Source organism: Gopherus evgoodei, chromosome 1 (assembly GCF_007399415.2).
Source record: "Gopherus evgoodei ecotype Sinaloan lineage chromosome 1, rGopEvg1_v1.p, whole genome shotgun sequence".
Lineage (NCBI taxonomy): Eukaryota > Metazoa > Chordata > Testudines > Testudinidae > Gopherus > Gopherus evgoodei.
The window spans coordinates 257,130,303-257,146,974 of NC_044322.1; the positions used below are offsets into that span (position 1 = coordinate 257,130,303).

The 16,672-nt window shown below is 43.5% G+C and overlaps 1 protein-coding gene across 1 annotated transcript in view; it reads right to left on the minus strand.

Moving 5' to 3' along the window:
- Positions 1-644: 644 nt before the first annotated feature.
- FAM180A (family with sequence similarity 180 member A) overlaps positions 645-16,672 on the minus strand; it is a 32,424-nt gene continuing 16,396 nt past the window's right edge. The window contains exons 2-3 of the mRNA XM_030543787.1: positions 3,191-3,294; positions 645-2,170 (exon numbers count right to left, since the gene is read on the minus strand). Coding sequence (XP_030399647.1) covers positions 1,826-2,170; positions 3,191-3,294 — 449 coding nt within the window. The 3' untranslated portion in view covers positions 645-1,825. The remainder of the gene's footprint in view (positions 2,171-3,190; positions 3,295-16,672) is intronic.

A 16,672-nucleotide genomic window follows, 5' to 3' on the forward strand; every position in this document is an offset into this window, starting at 1 on the left:
GCTCACCTCCACTCTGCCTCCTCCGCTGAGCACACAGCCCGGCTCCAAGGCGTTGGCTACACTGGCGCTTTACAGCGCTGCAACTTTCTCGCTCAGGGGTGTGAAAAAACACACCCCTGAGCGCAGCAAGTTACAGTGCTGTAAAGCGCCAGTGTAAACAGTGCCCCTGCACTGGGAGCGCAGCTCCCAGCACTGCAAGCTAATCCCCATGGGGAGGTGGAGTACCTGCAGCACTGGGAGAGCTCTCTCCCAGTGCTGGCATCGCGACCACATTCACACTTCAAAGCTCTGCCGCGGGAGCGTTCCCGCAGCAGCGCTTTGGAGTTTCGAGTGTAGCCAAGCCCTAAGTCTCCACCAATCAGCGTTGCAAGCCTGGGCGGGGAGGAGAATTAGAGCAGTGCCGACGTGCTCAGTGGAGGAGGCGGAGTTGAGGTGAGCTGGGGCAGGCTACTCAGGCAGGCTTAGTTTCCACAGGAGGTCTCCCCAGGCAGGGTTAGCTGCTGGGGGAAGGGGGGAAGTCTCCCCAGGCAAGGTTAGTTGCATTGGAGGGATAGGGGGGAGAGGGGTTAGCTGTCGCGGTGGGGGAGGGGTAGCTGCTGTGGGAGGGGCTCCCCGGGTGGGGGGCTGAGTTAGCTGCTGGGGGGGGGGCTAGCTGTGGGGGGGTGCAAGTTGGAAGTTTCGCCTAGGGAGCGAAACTTCCTTGCACCGGCCCTGATTGTCACTAGAACAGGTTGAACTGTTCATTGCAAATAATTTCTCTGATGAATACCTTTCCTCTATCCCATGAATTATCCATAAAAATCTTGATTTTTTACACCCATCACAAAGTTCAGAGATGTTCTGAACCGGGAGACTAATTCAGTGACTTTGAGTTATAGGGACAAGCTGAAAAATGTGTAATTGTTACATTAATTTAGGCTGTGATCCTGCAGTTGACTCCACATGGACAGATAGTTGCAGGCTCAGAGACATGTGCAAATAACGGAAGGACCTTTATAGACTGGCTGTGAGAGCTCTTCTGGGGAGAATGCACACACAGATAACTATGTGTCCTTCCACAAACAAACATTCTTGTGAATAAAACCTGGCTCAACCCAATGTATGTGAACAAGAGATTAAAATAGTTTGCCAATACCTGGGAAGCAAGTCAGCCAGTTTGATTTACAAGAATATTGATGATTTTACTCTTGCCAGAGCCTCCAAGCTCTAATTGCCACGACTCTTCTTCATTTTATAGTGAGCCTTTCTCTCTCTCTCTCTCTTTTTACATCCCATTTCTAGCCAGGAAGGTAGCATTCCCCAGCGCATTCTCCTTCTGAGCTTGCTTTGCAAACTAATTACCGGAGTAGCATACTCCCCTTCACCCCCAAGACAGATCACGCCCAAATCATCCCAGACATAAAGCCATTAACTTCGTTGATATTACACCAGGGATTGACTTGTTTAATGCAATTTCAAAATATCTACTACTTTCCAAAACAGGAAATGGGTTTCTAAAACTTCCCCTCAAACTTGCCAGATGAACGTGCCCTTCCTTCATCCTTTGGGAATAACTTTAAATATGTATATATAATATACATATTCCCTTCTACCTCAGTAATAAAACATTCTTCTTTGCCCACATGAGAATGGACGCCAGGGACTGAAGCCACAAGATGTTTTTCCTGTTTAACATGTTTCTATAACAGGAACCCACTAGGGGGAGCTAGAGAATAAAGAATCTTTAACTATGCATAGACTTAAATTGTTTACGGAATAAAGTGGTGGACGTGCTATGTGTCCCCTTCTCATCAGAGCTTGTTGCATTCTTGGTGTATAAATTTCTTCAGTGCAATGGCTTTTCGCTGCATGAGAACATCAAGTCATGCTTCAGGGCCTTGTAGAGACTGATGAAGGATTCAGCCCAAGAGTCTTTCTGGTGCTTCCGAGATCGAGCTGCCCTGTAGGCTGTGTAGACCATGGTCAAAACTGTCCTTTCAAAATCTTCTTTCTTTAGGACCCTCGGGTAGTCAGACAGCCTGGCACTCAGCCGACGAATCTCTGTGATGCTCTTGGGGATAATGTCATTGCAGACAGTGTCAAATTCTTTGGCTTTCCTCAGCGAAGCCAGCTCCTCGTCTTTTATGGAGAGCCTCAGATTTTTGTCAATTTCAATCTCAGCTAAAAGAAACTGGTACAAAATCAGAACACAGAAAGCAATTTATCCTCTGAGAATCTATATATAGAGTAAACATTAATTTAGAGTTTGTTCTTATTTCTTTTTCTTGGTAAAATGCAAGCAAAGAACTAAGCCAGGGTAGAGTAAAAAGACACTGTGCAAGTTGCCCTCTAATATTCCACCACTGCACCTTAATTCCTGCCCTTCCAGTTCTGAGGCCACTACACTGTGTTACCAACACATATTAATACTGGCCTATGATACCCTTCCTTTTACAGTTCAGGGTCTTTTATAGCCATGCTGAACTGTGGCAGATCATGCAATGGCTTTGCAATCTATACTAGGGTCAAAGCACCAAAATCATTTTCAAATGTGGCCTGAACAGAGGATTTGAGCCTGCTCTGTACAGGTGAAATAGTCATGCTGTCCCAGGAGGTTTGTTTTTCATTTTGATTCCTTGGCACTGCCGGGCATGGTGCTGTGCTGCTAAGCACTGATTCATTTGGCACTGATGCTTTGGATCAAGGAATCAAAATGGCACTATATGGTTATCGGTTAGGGGGCAGAAGATGGGGTATGTTCGGGGGGGCATTGACTCTGGATCTTGCCCTCCCTGTTAGTCCGACAGAAGTCACATCTATTGAACTCCAGGTGCCAATGTCAGGTTTACCCATGGGCTGAAGGGACGTCATTTCTTGGGAAGTTTTGTTTGTTTGTTTAAATCAGGAGTTCACTTTGAATTGAGAGTTTCTCAAATTTAGGTATATTTTAATTTATTGAATGTACATGTATGTAGAATCTGAAATAAAGATATTTTATACTTTAAAAAGTATATACGTCTCCAATCCCTCTCTGTTTGGTACCAACAGTGGGCTACTAACCATAAGGGACCGCACAGTGGTCAGTGATTCAGGTTTGAGGCTGGGGCAGAGCTCAGAGATAGGGTGAAATGGGGAGGCTGTGATGAATGGGAAACACTGACACTATTCCGTATAGAGACAGAAGGGTGCCCATTGCCCCCACATACTGAACCTCAAAAAGCATGTTCACATCATCCAGCGAGTTCTGCAGCACCGGGCTCACGGGGGCAGATGACGACCATCTCTTAAACCGCTGAGCATCTGGGAAAAGCACGGCTGGAAAAATAATCAACAGGAAGAGAGACTTAAGCGAGTAGAACACACTAAGGGAGCCAAGGACATTTCAGTATCAACTTTAACCAATGTACAGTCTCATGCAGAAAATATACAGTGGGAACAACCTTGCACTAGGGAAGGAAATTGACTCCTTGGGTTGTAAGCTTTTATTGGAGTATAAGCTCATTGGAGTAAGGGTCAGCTTGTTGTTCTGTGTCTGTACAGTGCCTACCGCAATGGGGTCCCGAGTCCAAGAGTGGCGCTCCTAAGCACTACCACAATACAAATAAAAATAATATGACCTAGAGGTTTTCTCTCTGATTCAGGACCAGAAAGGAGCCTCAGTTTGGGAATATATTACTTTTAAAATAAATGTTTAAACATAAACATCGAGATTATCTGTCAACATTCTAAAAAAAAATAAAAATTGAATTCTTCCAAGCCTAGATATATCTAATATGAACTTATCTATGGATATGTCTGTTTAGTAATTCAAACTTTAATCACTGGGCCATTTAAATGTTAATGGCCAAGCAGCTGGCAGAGATCCAGTCAAAATAATAAAGATTCATTCATAACTTTTTAAGCATCCTTTCCATGGAAACTGCCCCATGCATAGAAACATCTATACAGGTGTGAAATTTTGTATTCTTAAGTTTTCCCTAGGTTGTGGAACAGGTGACCGAAGTATCCTAAGATATTGCTGTAATACTTAAAAAGACGGCTATTTTTATCTGAATGAGTGAATGGATGTTTTATCTTTTAATTTCCAAGTTTCCAGGGGAAAACAAAATCTTCTCCGAGTCTATTATAACCATGTATATTTTCAGACTAATCACTACTTACAATTCAAAGTTAGAGGGGGATAGAAAATAGATTGAAATTCTGGACAGATCGATTTCTATAGAATCACTTCCATGTTTCTGTAATAGTACCTTATATCTATAAGTATCTCCCAGGCACTATGCAAATTATGTACATATAGACATCACTTATCCCCCATGGAAATGCAACTGCTATTTAACAGTGACACTGTACAACAGCTTTTGATAAAGGATGTGAAGGATGATAGTGCCAGCTGAAAGTGCATAGGGAGAATTTAGGTGGGTGAATTATTACATTGAAATCTAGCTAAGAATGATCAATACCTTTACTTTACAACTCATCCAGAAGACATTACTTCCATGAGCAAGGCCCTCTCGATGTTAGGAAATTGGCACAGTTCTGACCTAAAGGCATGGCTACACTTGCAGATGTAGAGCACTGTGAGTTAAACCTGCTTTCGTCGAGTGCATTAGGAAAAAGCGCTGCTGTCTGTCCCCACTGACAGCTGCAAGCACACTGGAATGACCACATTTGTGGCAATTGAAGTGGCATTGGGAGCAGTACATTATGGACAGCTATCCCAGCATGACAGTGACTGCAGCGTGCTTTTCAAATGGGATGGTGTGGGGTGCAGTGTGACAGGGAGTGTTGTGTGTATGTGGGGGGGGTGAGTGAGTGGGTTTTTGGCGTGCTGAGAGTGTGTCAGCATGCTGTCTTATAAGTTCAGACCCCCTCCCTCCCAGCCTCTCTCTCACTCAAAGCAAACAGTAAATGTTTGCTTTTTCTTGGATCTGATAAGCAGCAGGGTTCTCCAAAAGGGAGCTTTGAAAAGGCATTTCCACATTCCTGCAGCTGATTTCACAACAGTGACAAGGGTGGCTACTTGACTTAACAGGATTATGGGACATTTCCGGAGGTTGATTGCAGCACAGTAACGCAACAGGTCGTTCACACTGGCCCCGTGGTACTCCAGCAGGGGGTGCAGCAAACGTTATTCCACTCGCCAAGGTGGAGTACAGCAGGGCCATAGCTGTGGAGTCAGAGTGCTCTCCGTGCCTTTCCAGTGTGGACAGGGAGTGAGCTAGGGTGCCCGGGGCTGCTTTATTGCACTGTAACTCACAAGTGTAGCCAGGCCTAAGGTATGTCTACACTTTGAACTGGGGGTGTAATTCTCAGCTTGGGGAGACATACCCACGCTAGCTCTGATTTAGTGAGCACACTGAAAATAGAGAGTAGCTGCAGGGGTGGGAGCAGCAGGAGGGACTAGCTGCCCTGAGGATGTGTATGTATGTAGGGCGGCTAGCCCCTCCCATCTCTTGTGTCACGGTGGCTACATTCTATCTTTAAGCATGCTAGCTTGATCACAGCTAGCATGGGTATATCTCCTCAAGCTGGAATTTTCACCCCCAGTTTGAAGTATAGACACATCCTTAGAAAAGTGCCTCTTACTGAATTACTAGCTGCACTTCCTAATGTTTTCCTATCCAATAACTGACCAGGATGACATTGCTTATTCAGCTGTGAGATTTGATGGGGCCAAGGCCTGAACATGATACATACAAGCCTCTTGTTTGCAAATGTATTTAGAGAATACAAACCCCTCTATACGGGCCAGGTTTGCATTAACTCTCTGAACTATTCACCTGGCCCCAAATACAGATATTAAACCTTTGCTACAGTTCTTAGAAACTTTTTTCTATCTTCATAAACTTTGTGTTCCTTTTTTGCATTTTTATTTTTTCTTGCTCAGCATTTTAATTCAATCCCTAACCATCCTCATCTTCTCACACACACACACACACACACACACACACACACACACACACACACACACACACACACACACACTTTAAATTCTCTTAAACCCAGTGATTTACATTTCCTTCAGGGTTTGTGTATGCATTTACAGAAAGTGATTTCTGATTTCATTTACTCAGTGTTTATGAGCTGAGTGTAAATTTAGCACAAAAATCAAGATGGGGAAAGATTTGTAGCCAGCCAGTTACAAGAAAGTCTGAATTTAATTATTATAAACTCATTTAGAAACTTTTCTGCTGACTTGACTTCCTTCCACACTTACAGCTTTGACATGAGTTACCTGTGCAATATCAAAGAATAGAACAGGATCATTTGTATGACTTACCATCTCTTTTCCAGTTTCTGCCCCAAAGGAGTTTCCTGTAGTATTACTAGGTATTTATGTCATAGTAATATGTATCATTTTATGATGATGATACAACTGATTCATATCATCCACAAAAATTGTGATGGTCTGAAGGAAGGGCATTTTTGATCAATGCTGTCATATAATGCCTGATCCAAGAATCATCTAGTAAATGGAGACATTCTTATTGACTCTCTTCCCTCCCCCCTCCATTTTCTATTATAGTGCCTAGAGACTACCACCAAGATCTAGGCCCCATTGTGCTAAGCCCTATGCAAAACATAGTAAGAGATAGTCCCTATCCTGAAAAACCTACAATTTAAATCCACAAGACAGACAAAGGGGCAGGGGGTATGACAGACCAACATAAAAGATTCCCTGATCACTTTTCAACAATGTGTCTTGGCCAAAATTCCCCTTCTCACCAAAAGCAGGCTCTCAGGGTATCGGTGTGGGTGTGTACGTGCATGGTTTTAGATATTAGAGATGGAAGTGCTTTATTTGGTCATCCAGTCCACCCCACATAAGACTGTTTCATACAGAACATTTCGTAGTGCTTTATCTCATCTACTTCTAAAAGGACACAAGAGATGGAATTGCCACTACTTCCCTCTGAGAATTATCCCACAAACTTTGATGAAGGCTGCTTCTGCATTAGCCTACTTGGTAACTGCATTGCCAACTTGTAACTCATGGTGGGTCACCGTTGCTTAGATATTTACATATACCACCAAGAGTTAAGCTTGCAATAGTTTCTCTTTTAGTCATAGACTTTTATATTCAAAATGTTTTCTTAAAGACTGTTTTCTTATTTCTAAAGTAGGCATGCTGGAACGTCCTGTATTTCATTAGTATTGTGACAAGTATTTTTCTCCCTTTTCCAAAATTCCATTTAAGTTCACTTAAGAACTGGCCTGAACTGACAGATATTTTGTTCCTCTTTCAAGTCCAGACTGCTGCTTGCCTTGTTTTTATCCCAGTAGTGACTTGAACACAAAATAAATATTGAGCAAATCACACAAATTCTTTTACTACCATTGTGAATCTTATACATTTATTTCCCTTTCCTTCAGACAGGAAATCATACAGAACTCTATGACTGACACTGGTGAGCACTATGCCAAAGTATGTTTATTGCAGGGAGAACATAATACTGTTTCCAGTCTTCAGGGCTGCAAAATAAGAATCTAATCCAAATGGGATCATGACTCAGTGGTAGTTTTTTCCATTCACTTCAATAGGCTTTGGATTATAAAACCCCATGGACGTTGACTCAATGGGAGTCATTCTTTTGACCTCAGTGGGTTCTGGATCAGACCCTATCTCTCCGATATGATGAAACAAGAAGGAAATATTTTATAGATAGCTGTAATAGACAGAAATTATCCAAGAGCAGACTGGTTTCTGAAGTTTCCTCTCATACCAATGAATACAAAGAAATGTTACGTTATTTTTAATCTCGGCATGATAATGTGCTTGAAACCAATGCATTTTATAAAGTCTCTTCTGACAGTGCTATTGTGTCCTTCCCCAAGCCACACACTGAAAAGCAGAAAGATCTTTTACACTCTGAAGAGTCTCATTTGTTCACTTCACTAAAAATTAAATAATAAGAAAAAAACATGAAATGCCAAAATCAGCCCTTATTTGTGATAGCCTCTGCTGGAGTAGAAAAGTCTCTAGGGTGGGAATTTATGGCCATGGGAGGTTACCACAAGCTCAGTCTCTCAGGGGGGCTATAGTGAGCCAGTGAGCACTTTGGCAATCGCCACAGTAGGGAGTACCCAACAGAAACAGAACTGTTTTCCCAGTCATAAACCCAAAGGAGGCCAGAAAGAGAAACACCACATGCTCTCCTTGGAGGTAATTCTCCATTAGAGCACAGTGGTTTTTGTTGTTACACAAGGAGGATGTCTGCAACATCATAAATTAACTTGAATAGAACTGGCCCAAAGTTGTGACAACGTTCCATGCCTCTCTGTTCTCCCCCTCTAACTCAGTGAAGCAGTAACAGTTCTGCCTAAATCCTTGTTGGAATGCTCCAAGGAGATAAAATTTAGCACTTTAGCATTAGAGTTTGGTTAGATAAAGCAGCTTTCCTACTGCCATTGTCCTAAAGCTGTAACTCTCTACATGTTTCTCAAGGAGGTTTCCTTAGTGCTAACAGCTGAAGATAAATCAGGACTACTTCTAAAGTCACTCCAGACTCCTGGTGATGAAGAGGGGTGGCTTATGCAAAATATATGTCTGCTTAGCCTTAAGACACCCCACATTCTATGCACACACCTGAGCTAGAGTATTATCTCTGATTGTCCATCCATGTCCCCATGTGGTCCCAATGGCAACAATGGACTACCCTAGTTTCCCTCCTTAGTCCCCACTAGGAAAGTTGTACTTTGGCTCTACCTCTTGGCCTTCTTGCACCTGTAGCATGGATTGCCAGAGCTTCACAAACAGATGTGGCCAGCAGTGGACAAAAGAGAGTACACAGAGGTGGGTAGAGCTGGTCAGGTTTTGGGTGGAAGCTGGATGGATTCCCCCAGGAATTAGTTTTCAGTCCTTCAAAATCTAGGGTCAGCCCTGGTAGTGGGAAAGGGCATGCCTAGTCACAGGTGCCTGATGGGATTTTCCATGTTTTATTGTTTGCTTGAAGTTGTGGCTTTTTGCTGTTTCTGGCTGTCACACAGTGTACAGGACCATAAATAGAGGGCTATATCCTGGGCCTTGTTCTATCTGCTTACTGCTCTGGTAGTGCAAGACATGTGGAAAGCCGACTTAGCTGGGTATTTGGGAATTTCCCTGGGATCATGGAATCTCCAGGTGGACAGAGTGTAGCTCTCTCTACACCAACCCTCCACCAACCCCAGTGCAGGGGGTGTGCCAGATCACAGCTTTAGCACTGCTGTTGCAGCTGTGGGTCACCGACAGCCAGAATGGCTCCTTGGGAGCTGTTGCTCCTGGGTGCATATTCTGCTGTAACTTGCAATGAGTACTGTCAGTCCTAGGATCTGGGGGAAAGGGGCACAAAAGTAGCTTAGAAACACCTTTGCCCTCCTCCCCTTGTGTTCCGTGCTGACTGCAGCTCAGGCAATCCTGAGGACTGAGCTGAGAGAGGTTATTTTATTTCCTAGAACAGAGTTTCATTGTAAATCAGCATCTTTTTAATTTCAGGTAATCCCAAGCACTTGACAAAGCAAATGAATTGGATACTGGCAGTGCAGTGACTATGCAGGCAAATGTGTTAGCCATCATGCACCCAGTAACAGCTCACAAAGAGCCTGGGATAATAGAACCTATATGCTTGAGACGATTGCAGGGCTGTTCACTGAAGATATTCTCTAGCTTCTTCAGAAGGGCCATTGGGCAGACACCAGAAAAGTTCACAAGAGAATTTGCTTTAGCCGCTCCTCTGAGGTATGTCTAGTAGTTCATCTCACAATTCCCACCCCACTAGTACACTATAGTATTGACATTAGAGATGAGCAGAAATTTTGCTGTGAGACTCAAACCCAAGACATGCTGCTTAATGTTTTCATCTGGCTGTCATCTTTGAATATGCCTGCCTTTGGGGTTTTTGAGTCAGACCCATAATATTAGATGTTTGAAAGTATTTTTTTTTTTGTTAGAGGAATAGTCATTGTAGCCCTTTTGTTTAGTTTTTCCATTAATAGAATAACACTTGATCAGTCATATCTGGCTCCAGAATTATTGCCACCTCAAGTTAACTGTGAAATATCTGCATCTCACAGCCCTGCAATTGCTCGATCAAGAGTCACTAGATGTTTTGCATCCCTGGGCAACTACCTAGTGTACATCTGTGGCTGAGCTTGCCCTACCCTTGGTGGCAGAAGGGTTGCTCTTGCTGGGTAGAGTGGTGGTGGCCCATGAGGGATGTTCAGCAGGCAGTGAAGGAAGTAATGAAATCCACCAAGCTCATGGTGACTGGATCTGTATTAATAAGAGATAAGCAGACTTGTCTGCAATATTCCCATCCTTCCTTACTTCTTGGCCAGCACTTCCATTGACCCCAGAAGGATGTATGTTCCCGCAGGGTGTTTGGAAAGTGCACGCAGAACACATGCAATTGGCTGTCAGGCCAGGACCTGAACTTTGCCTGACTGGCATTGCAATGGAGTGTGGTCAGGCATAGCTTCTTTTTAGTTCTTGCCATTTTGCCTTCTCTATCAAAAATCCCAGGTTAAAAATGATTTAATACTAACCCATCATCAAGAGAAATGGGGAGAGAAACTGTTGGAGGAGGGATAGAAATAAGAGAAAGAAAGAAAAGATCATTTGGATTGAACCATAAATACAAGAAAACGCAGCAGATTACTAAAGACCAGTTTCTGCAGCCCTTACATGGAATTGCACTAACTCACACAAGTAGGTCCATCAATGACAAGTGCTAAACAAAGACCTGTAGAAACTGGCCTTCATGCAGTACAGCCCCCATTTTGGGGGTATGAAGTCTCCATCCCCTATGAAGGAAAACAATAACTGCAAAAATAAAAACAAAAAAACCCTAAATCAGTAATTAAAAAAACTAAAAGCAAATAGAATCTGTTGATCTAGCTTTTTATATCCATGCCTACCACCTTGGACTCAGTTCCCAAGAGTTAAAAACACAATTATTTTTTTTTCTGCTCTGTTGGCTAGAGGCAGGCTAGAAGTTTGTTATTTTTATTAATTATTAATTATTATTATTATTTTAAATAAGATCCAAAAATGAAGCTGCCATATTGAAAGTCTGATTTTGTAGGTTAGGACACAGGAAATACATCTGCCATGGGAATGCATGAGAAAAGCTGCCAACTTTCTATGCTGTTTTACGATAAATTCTATTTTTAAAGTTTTTTAAAATGAACTATATAATTCTTTAGTTATCTAAGTAATTACTATTGTTTCAGATTACCTTTAATTTGTGTATCATGCATGAAAGAACAGCCCATTTTTGCAAAGAAGATGATCAGAAGATGAGCAGTGTAGAGCAATGTCAGTGTAGAACAGGTTGGAGAGGCAAATCCTTTCCTGTGTGCTAGTGATAACATCGTAGAGCTTATCCCTTGGGGAGAGTTAAAGGCCTTTTCCATCTGTAGTTTAAATAGAGAGGTATTTCTGGAGATTTTGTTTATATAGCTAAATAAAGTATTCACCTGTATCTGTTCCGGGTGAAATGTTTTGAGCAGGAAAAAGCACACTGGTGTGAGGCAGCTAGAATGCACCTGGAGAAATGTTCACTCACCTAGAAACTGTATCAGGTCACTCTTGTTCACCTGAGAGAGTCCCAGACACCTCTCAGCATGGAACAATATCCTGTGTCATTCATTCCTCCCCTAGCAGAGAGATCTAGTCACACAAGGAATCTCTAACAGAAAATTGTGGGTGCAATTCCCACTCTATGTCCATGTACTATGCCTTAACTTCAATACAATCTTTCCTCTCCATCCTTATTGGGTAGTTCTGGTCAGTAGCAGCCATAAGGTCATCCAAAAAAAGAACTTGAAATCTCTCTGCACAGATGAATACATACGGAACTGTACAGTGATGTGATCTATTGTCGTTTCTTGCAGCAAGGAGCAGAGGGGGAGGGAGGAAGGGAGGAAGATAGTGCAGCTGGATGTTGGTGCTCCTGGGGATGTTACATGCGGGACTTAGTAGGAAGCTCAGCACAGACAAGACAAGGAGGAGGAACGTTCAAACAAACAAGGGAATGGGAACAATGGAAATCAAGAAACCATACCAACAAAGCCACTGACTCCTACCAGCTCTGAAAAGCAGCATCATTCTGTTCCTTTGCTCACTGAAAAGGGCAGGTCCTTAGAAAAAGTTTTTCAAGCCTACACCCTTTTACCGTAGCAATTGCAAGCGGCAGACCTCTGGGCCAGAGAGCAGTTCATTCAAGCCTTATGCCAACAACAATTGGGTTCATATCAACTGCAGCACTTGAGGGCTGTTGTGGACTGTTCATAGGTGACATATAAGATTGTAAGGAAGGATCTAACTTACATGCTTAGTTATATACGGTCATTCACGCAGACTTCCTCACTCTGCTGGTGGGTAAGGGAGACAGTAGCTGTGCAACAGTCTCTGATTCACTGACACAGTTTGTGCACTGGCAGAGTTGCTCTGGATGAAGGACTTCCAGTGCAGGTATGATAAAACTCAGGCTGTGATGCAATATTATGGTTATTCCAGGACACATGACACCTAATGGGGTTGAAGGGGAATGCCCAGCCTGGAAAAGTTAAACCCTGGAATCCACATGGTTCCATGCCTTTTGATGTAACAGTTACCACACAGCAGGGCCAGCTCCAGGCACCAGCGAAGAAAGCAGGTGCCTGGGGCGGCCAATAGAAATGGGCGGCAGTGCATCCGTTCTTGGGGCGGCATGTCTGGATCGGCAGTGGCGGCACTTCGGCGGCACCTCTGTTGGCCCAATCCAGATTAGCGGTAATTCGGCAGCAAGTTGTTCACTCGCTGTCTTAGGGTACGTCTACAGTACAGGATTATTCTGATTTTACATAAACCAGTTTTGTAAAACAGATTGTATAAAGTCGAGTGCACGCGGCCACACAAAGCACAATAATTCGGCGGTGTGCGTCCATGTACCGAGGCTAGCATAGATTTCTGGAGCGTTGCACTGTGGGTAGCTATCCCATAGCTATCCCATAGTTCCTGCAGTCACTCCCGCCCATTGGAATTCTGGGTTGAGAGCCCAATGCATGATGGTGCAAAAACAGTGTCGCGGGTGATTCTGGGTAAATGTCGTCACTCATTCCTTCCTCCGTGAAAGCAACGGCAGACAATCATTTTGCGCCCTTTTTCCCTGGATTGCACTGGCAGATGCCACAGCATGGCAGCCATGGAGCCCATTTTGCCTTTTGTCACTGTCACCATATGTGTACTGGATGCCGCTGACAGAGGCGGTACTGCAGCGCTACAGAGCTATATTCATTTGCCTTTGCAAGGTAGCAGAGACGGTTACCAGTTGTTCTGTACCGTCTCTGCTGTGCCATTGTAAATTGGCAATGAGATGACGGTTATCAGTCATTCTGTACCGTCTGCTGCTGTCACGGGTGCTCCTGGCTGACCTTTGCTGAGGCCGGCCGGGGGCGCAAAGACAAAAATGGGAATGACCATCCGGGTCATTCACTCCTTTATGTTGTATCTAAAAATAGAGTCAGTCCTGCCTAGAATATGGGGCAAGTGTGCTAGAGAACCAGTGTATCAGAGAACCAGAGAGCACAGCTTCTGCGTGTCAGATCCCACAGAAATGATGAGCTGCATGCCATTCTAGGGGGTGTCCCTGCAACAACCCCACCCGTTGCTTCCCTCCTCCCCCAACCCTTCTGGGCTACCATTGCAGGGTCCCCTCATTTGGGTGATGAAGTAATAAAGAATGCAGGAATAAGAAACACTGACTTTTTAGTGAGATAAAATGAGGAGGAGGCAGCCTCCAGTTGCTATGATAGTCCAGGCAGTACAGAATCTTTTCTTTAGACATGAAAGAGAGGCTGATGGAGCTCAGCCCCCAGTTGCTATGATAAGGACGGTTACCAGCCGTTCTGTACCATCTGCCGGGAATAACCGAGAGTCATTCCTATTTTTACCCAGGCGCCTCCGGCCGACCTCACCTGAGGCCAGCCAGGAGCACTCACAGGCTGATGATGAGGACGGCTATCAGTCCTACTGCACTGTACCGTCTGCCACCAGGGAAGGGAAGGGAGAGGATGCTGCTGTTCATTGCCCCAGCACCGTGTCTACCAGCAGCATGCAGTAGACATACGGTGACATTGAAAAAAGTCAAGAAACGATTTTTCCCCCTTTTCTTTCACGGTGGGGGGACGGGAAGTAAATTGACGAGATATACCCTGAACCACCTCGGACAATGTGTTTGACCCTACAGGCATTGGGAGCTCAGCCAACAATGCAAATGCTTTTCAGAGACTGCGGGGACTGTGGGTTAGCTGGAGTCCTCAGTCCCCACCCCCCTTCCTCCATAAGCGTCCATTTAATTCTTTGGATTTCTGTTACGCTTGTCACACAGCACTGTGCTGTGGACTCTGTATCATAGCCTGGAGATTTTTTTCAAATGCTTTGGCATTTTGTCTTCTGTAATGGAGCTCTGATAGAACAGATTTGTCCCCCCATACAGCGATCAGATCCAGTATCTCCTGTACGATCCATGCTGGAGCTCTTTTTGGATTTGGGACTGCATCATCACCCATGGTGATCAGAGCTCCAGGCTGGGCAAACAGGAAATGAAATTCAAAAGTTTTCAGGGCTTTTCCTGTCTACCTGGCCAGTGCATCTGAGTTCAGATTGCTTTCCAGAGCGGTCACAGTGGTGCACTGTGGGATACTGCCTGGAGGCCAATACCGTCGATTTGTGGCCACACTAACCCTAATCCGATATGGTAATACCGATTTCAGCGCTACTCCTCTCGTCGGGGAGGAGTACAGAAATCAGTTTAAAGAGCCCTTTATATTGATATAAAGGGCTTCGCTGTGTGGACGGGTGCAGCGTTAAATCAGTTTAACGCTGATAAAATCAGTATAAACGCGTAGTGTAGACCAGGCCTTACTCCTTGGTGGCACTTTGGCGGCAGCTCAGTCGGGTTCTTCTTTTTTTTTTTTCTACTGCTTGGAGTGTCAAAAAAGCTGGAGCCGGCACTGCACACAGACTTCCTTGTGCGTTGTGCCACTGAAAGCTATTACTGCTTCTTCTGCTCCCCGTATTGCTGGGCAAAACATTTCCATTCAAAGTTATTTGAAATTTCAACTAATTTACTTCTGCTGTATTTCTCCGTTTTTGTTAGTTCCCTTAACTATTCCAACAAACACGCTTCGATAGCGTGTGTGCATGCACACGCACACACCCCAGCTCATTTAAATTGTAAATACTCAAAAATTAATCAAAAGTTAATTCTGAATTGCATAACTAATCAGACAACAATTTGGATTTTGAGTCACAAACAGCAATGTTGCATTCAAATATTCCATTTTAAATTTGCACTATTGTTGGTTAGTTCCATTAGACATCAAATCAGGGGACAGAAACAATAAGACAATAATTAGGTAACTAACTAACACAGCATTGATTTCAAAAGTTTCCAGTGAAATAAAGCACAATTATTTTGAACAACAAGGATGATTTACCATTGGAACAAACTACCAAGCGAAGTAGCCAATTCTCCACCTCTTCATGGCTTCAGATCAAGACTGGATGCCTTTCAGGAAGATAAGCGTTAGCCAGACAGAAGTATTAGGCTCAGTACAAGGGTAGCTGGGTGAAATTCTATGGCTGTGATATACTGGAGGTCAGACTAGATGATCTAATAGTCCCTGCCGGCCTTTAAATCTATGAATTTACCACAGACAATCTGCAGACTAAGATCTAGATGCTATTACTCACATTGACTAGCACCTTAATCTATGAGATGTCTCACTGAGATCACCAAGCAATTATTTAATGTAAGAAAGAATAGCAGAACCTGGCTCCAAGAATTATTTGCCAAAGAGATTAGTTTCTTAGAAATAATTCCATGTCATGAATAAATTAAGAAATATAACAATTTACCCACAAACTATTTGGGAACAGAAATAGAGGCAAAATTCTTTTAATAAATAGTTTATTATGAAGTACTCACACATTACTAGATCCACAGATGGGGTAAGCTGATCTCCAGTAATATCAGGTATCAATACACACAGGTCAAAGCTGGCGAGGGATTTCCTTTACATTGCTGATTTTTTTCTCTGATTAGGAAGGACCAGAGTTGTTCCCCTCTCCCTCCCACAGCACCCTACAAATTTAAATAAATTTGTAGAATGAGAAAACATTAATCTCTCTTTTCTCTCCCCTGCTTTAGGATTTTATTTCTGCTTCAGAAATAGGAAGAACACAGCTGTCTTTCCAGATGTTAGCTGATCTCCATATGTCTGTGCATCTGCTGCTAGTTTTCTTAATGACATAAAGATGTGCTAGATGGGGAAAGTGTAGAAACCAGCCTTGTCCACTGAGCAAGTTGCAGGGGACTATAAGATCCTTTCACTGAGGAAATGAATTGTCCCTGGAAACAGAGTCTTTCCAAAGCATCATATATTTCCCAAGAATGGGAGGAGAAGTCTGATGTAGATGTGTTTTATGAATTGGAATTGCACAGCTATTTTGCTGCTCAGAATAATCTGAAGAGTAAGAACCACCTAAAAGTCCTTAACTCAGAGCCAGGGGTGTGAGGTGTGGCACATTTGAAATAAAAATCAGAGGAAGAGAGTTCATTCTATCAAATTTTCATCATAACTTTGCAAACGTCTAGCATGAAAGTGACATTGATGGGATAACAGATGATGATTGCAAAGATATGTAAAATCTTAAACACACTGCAAA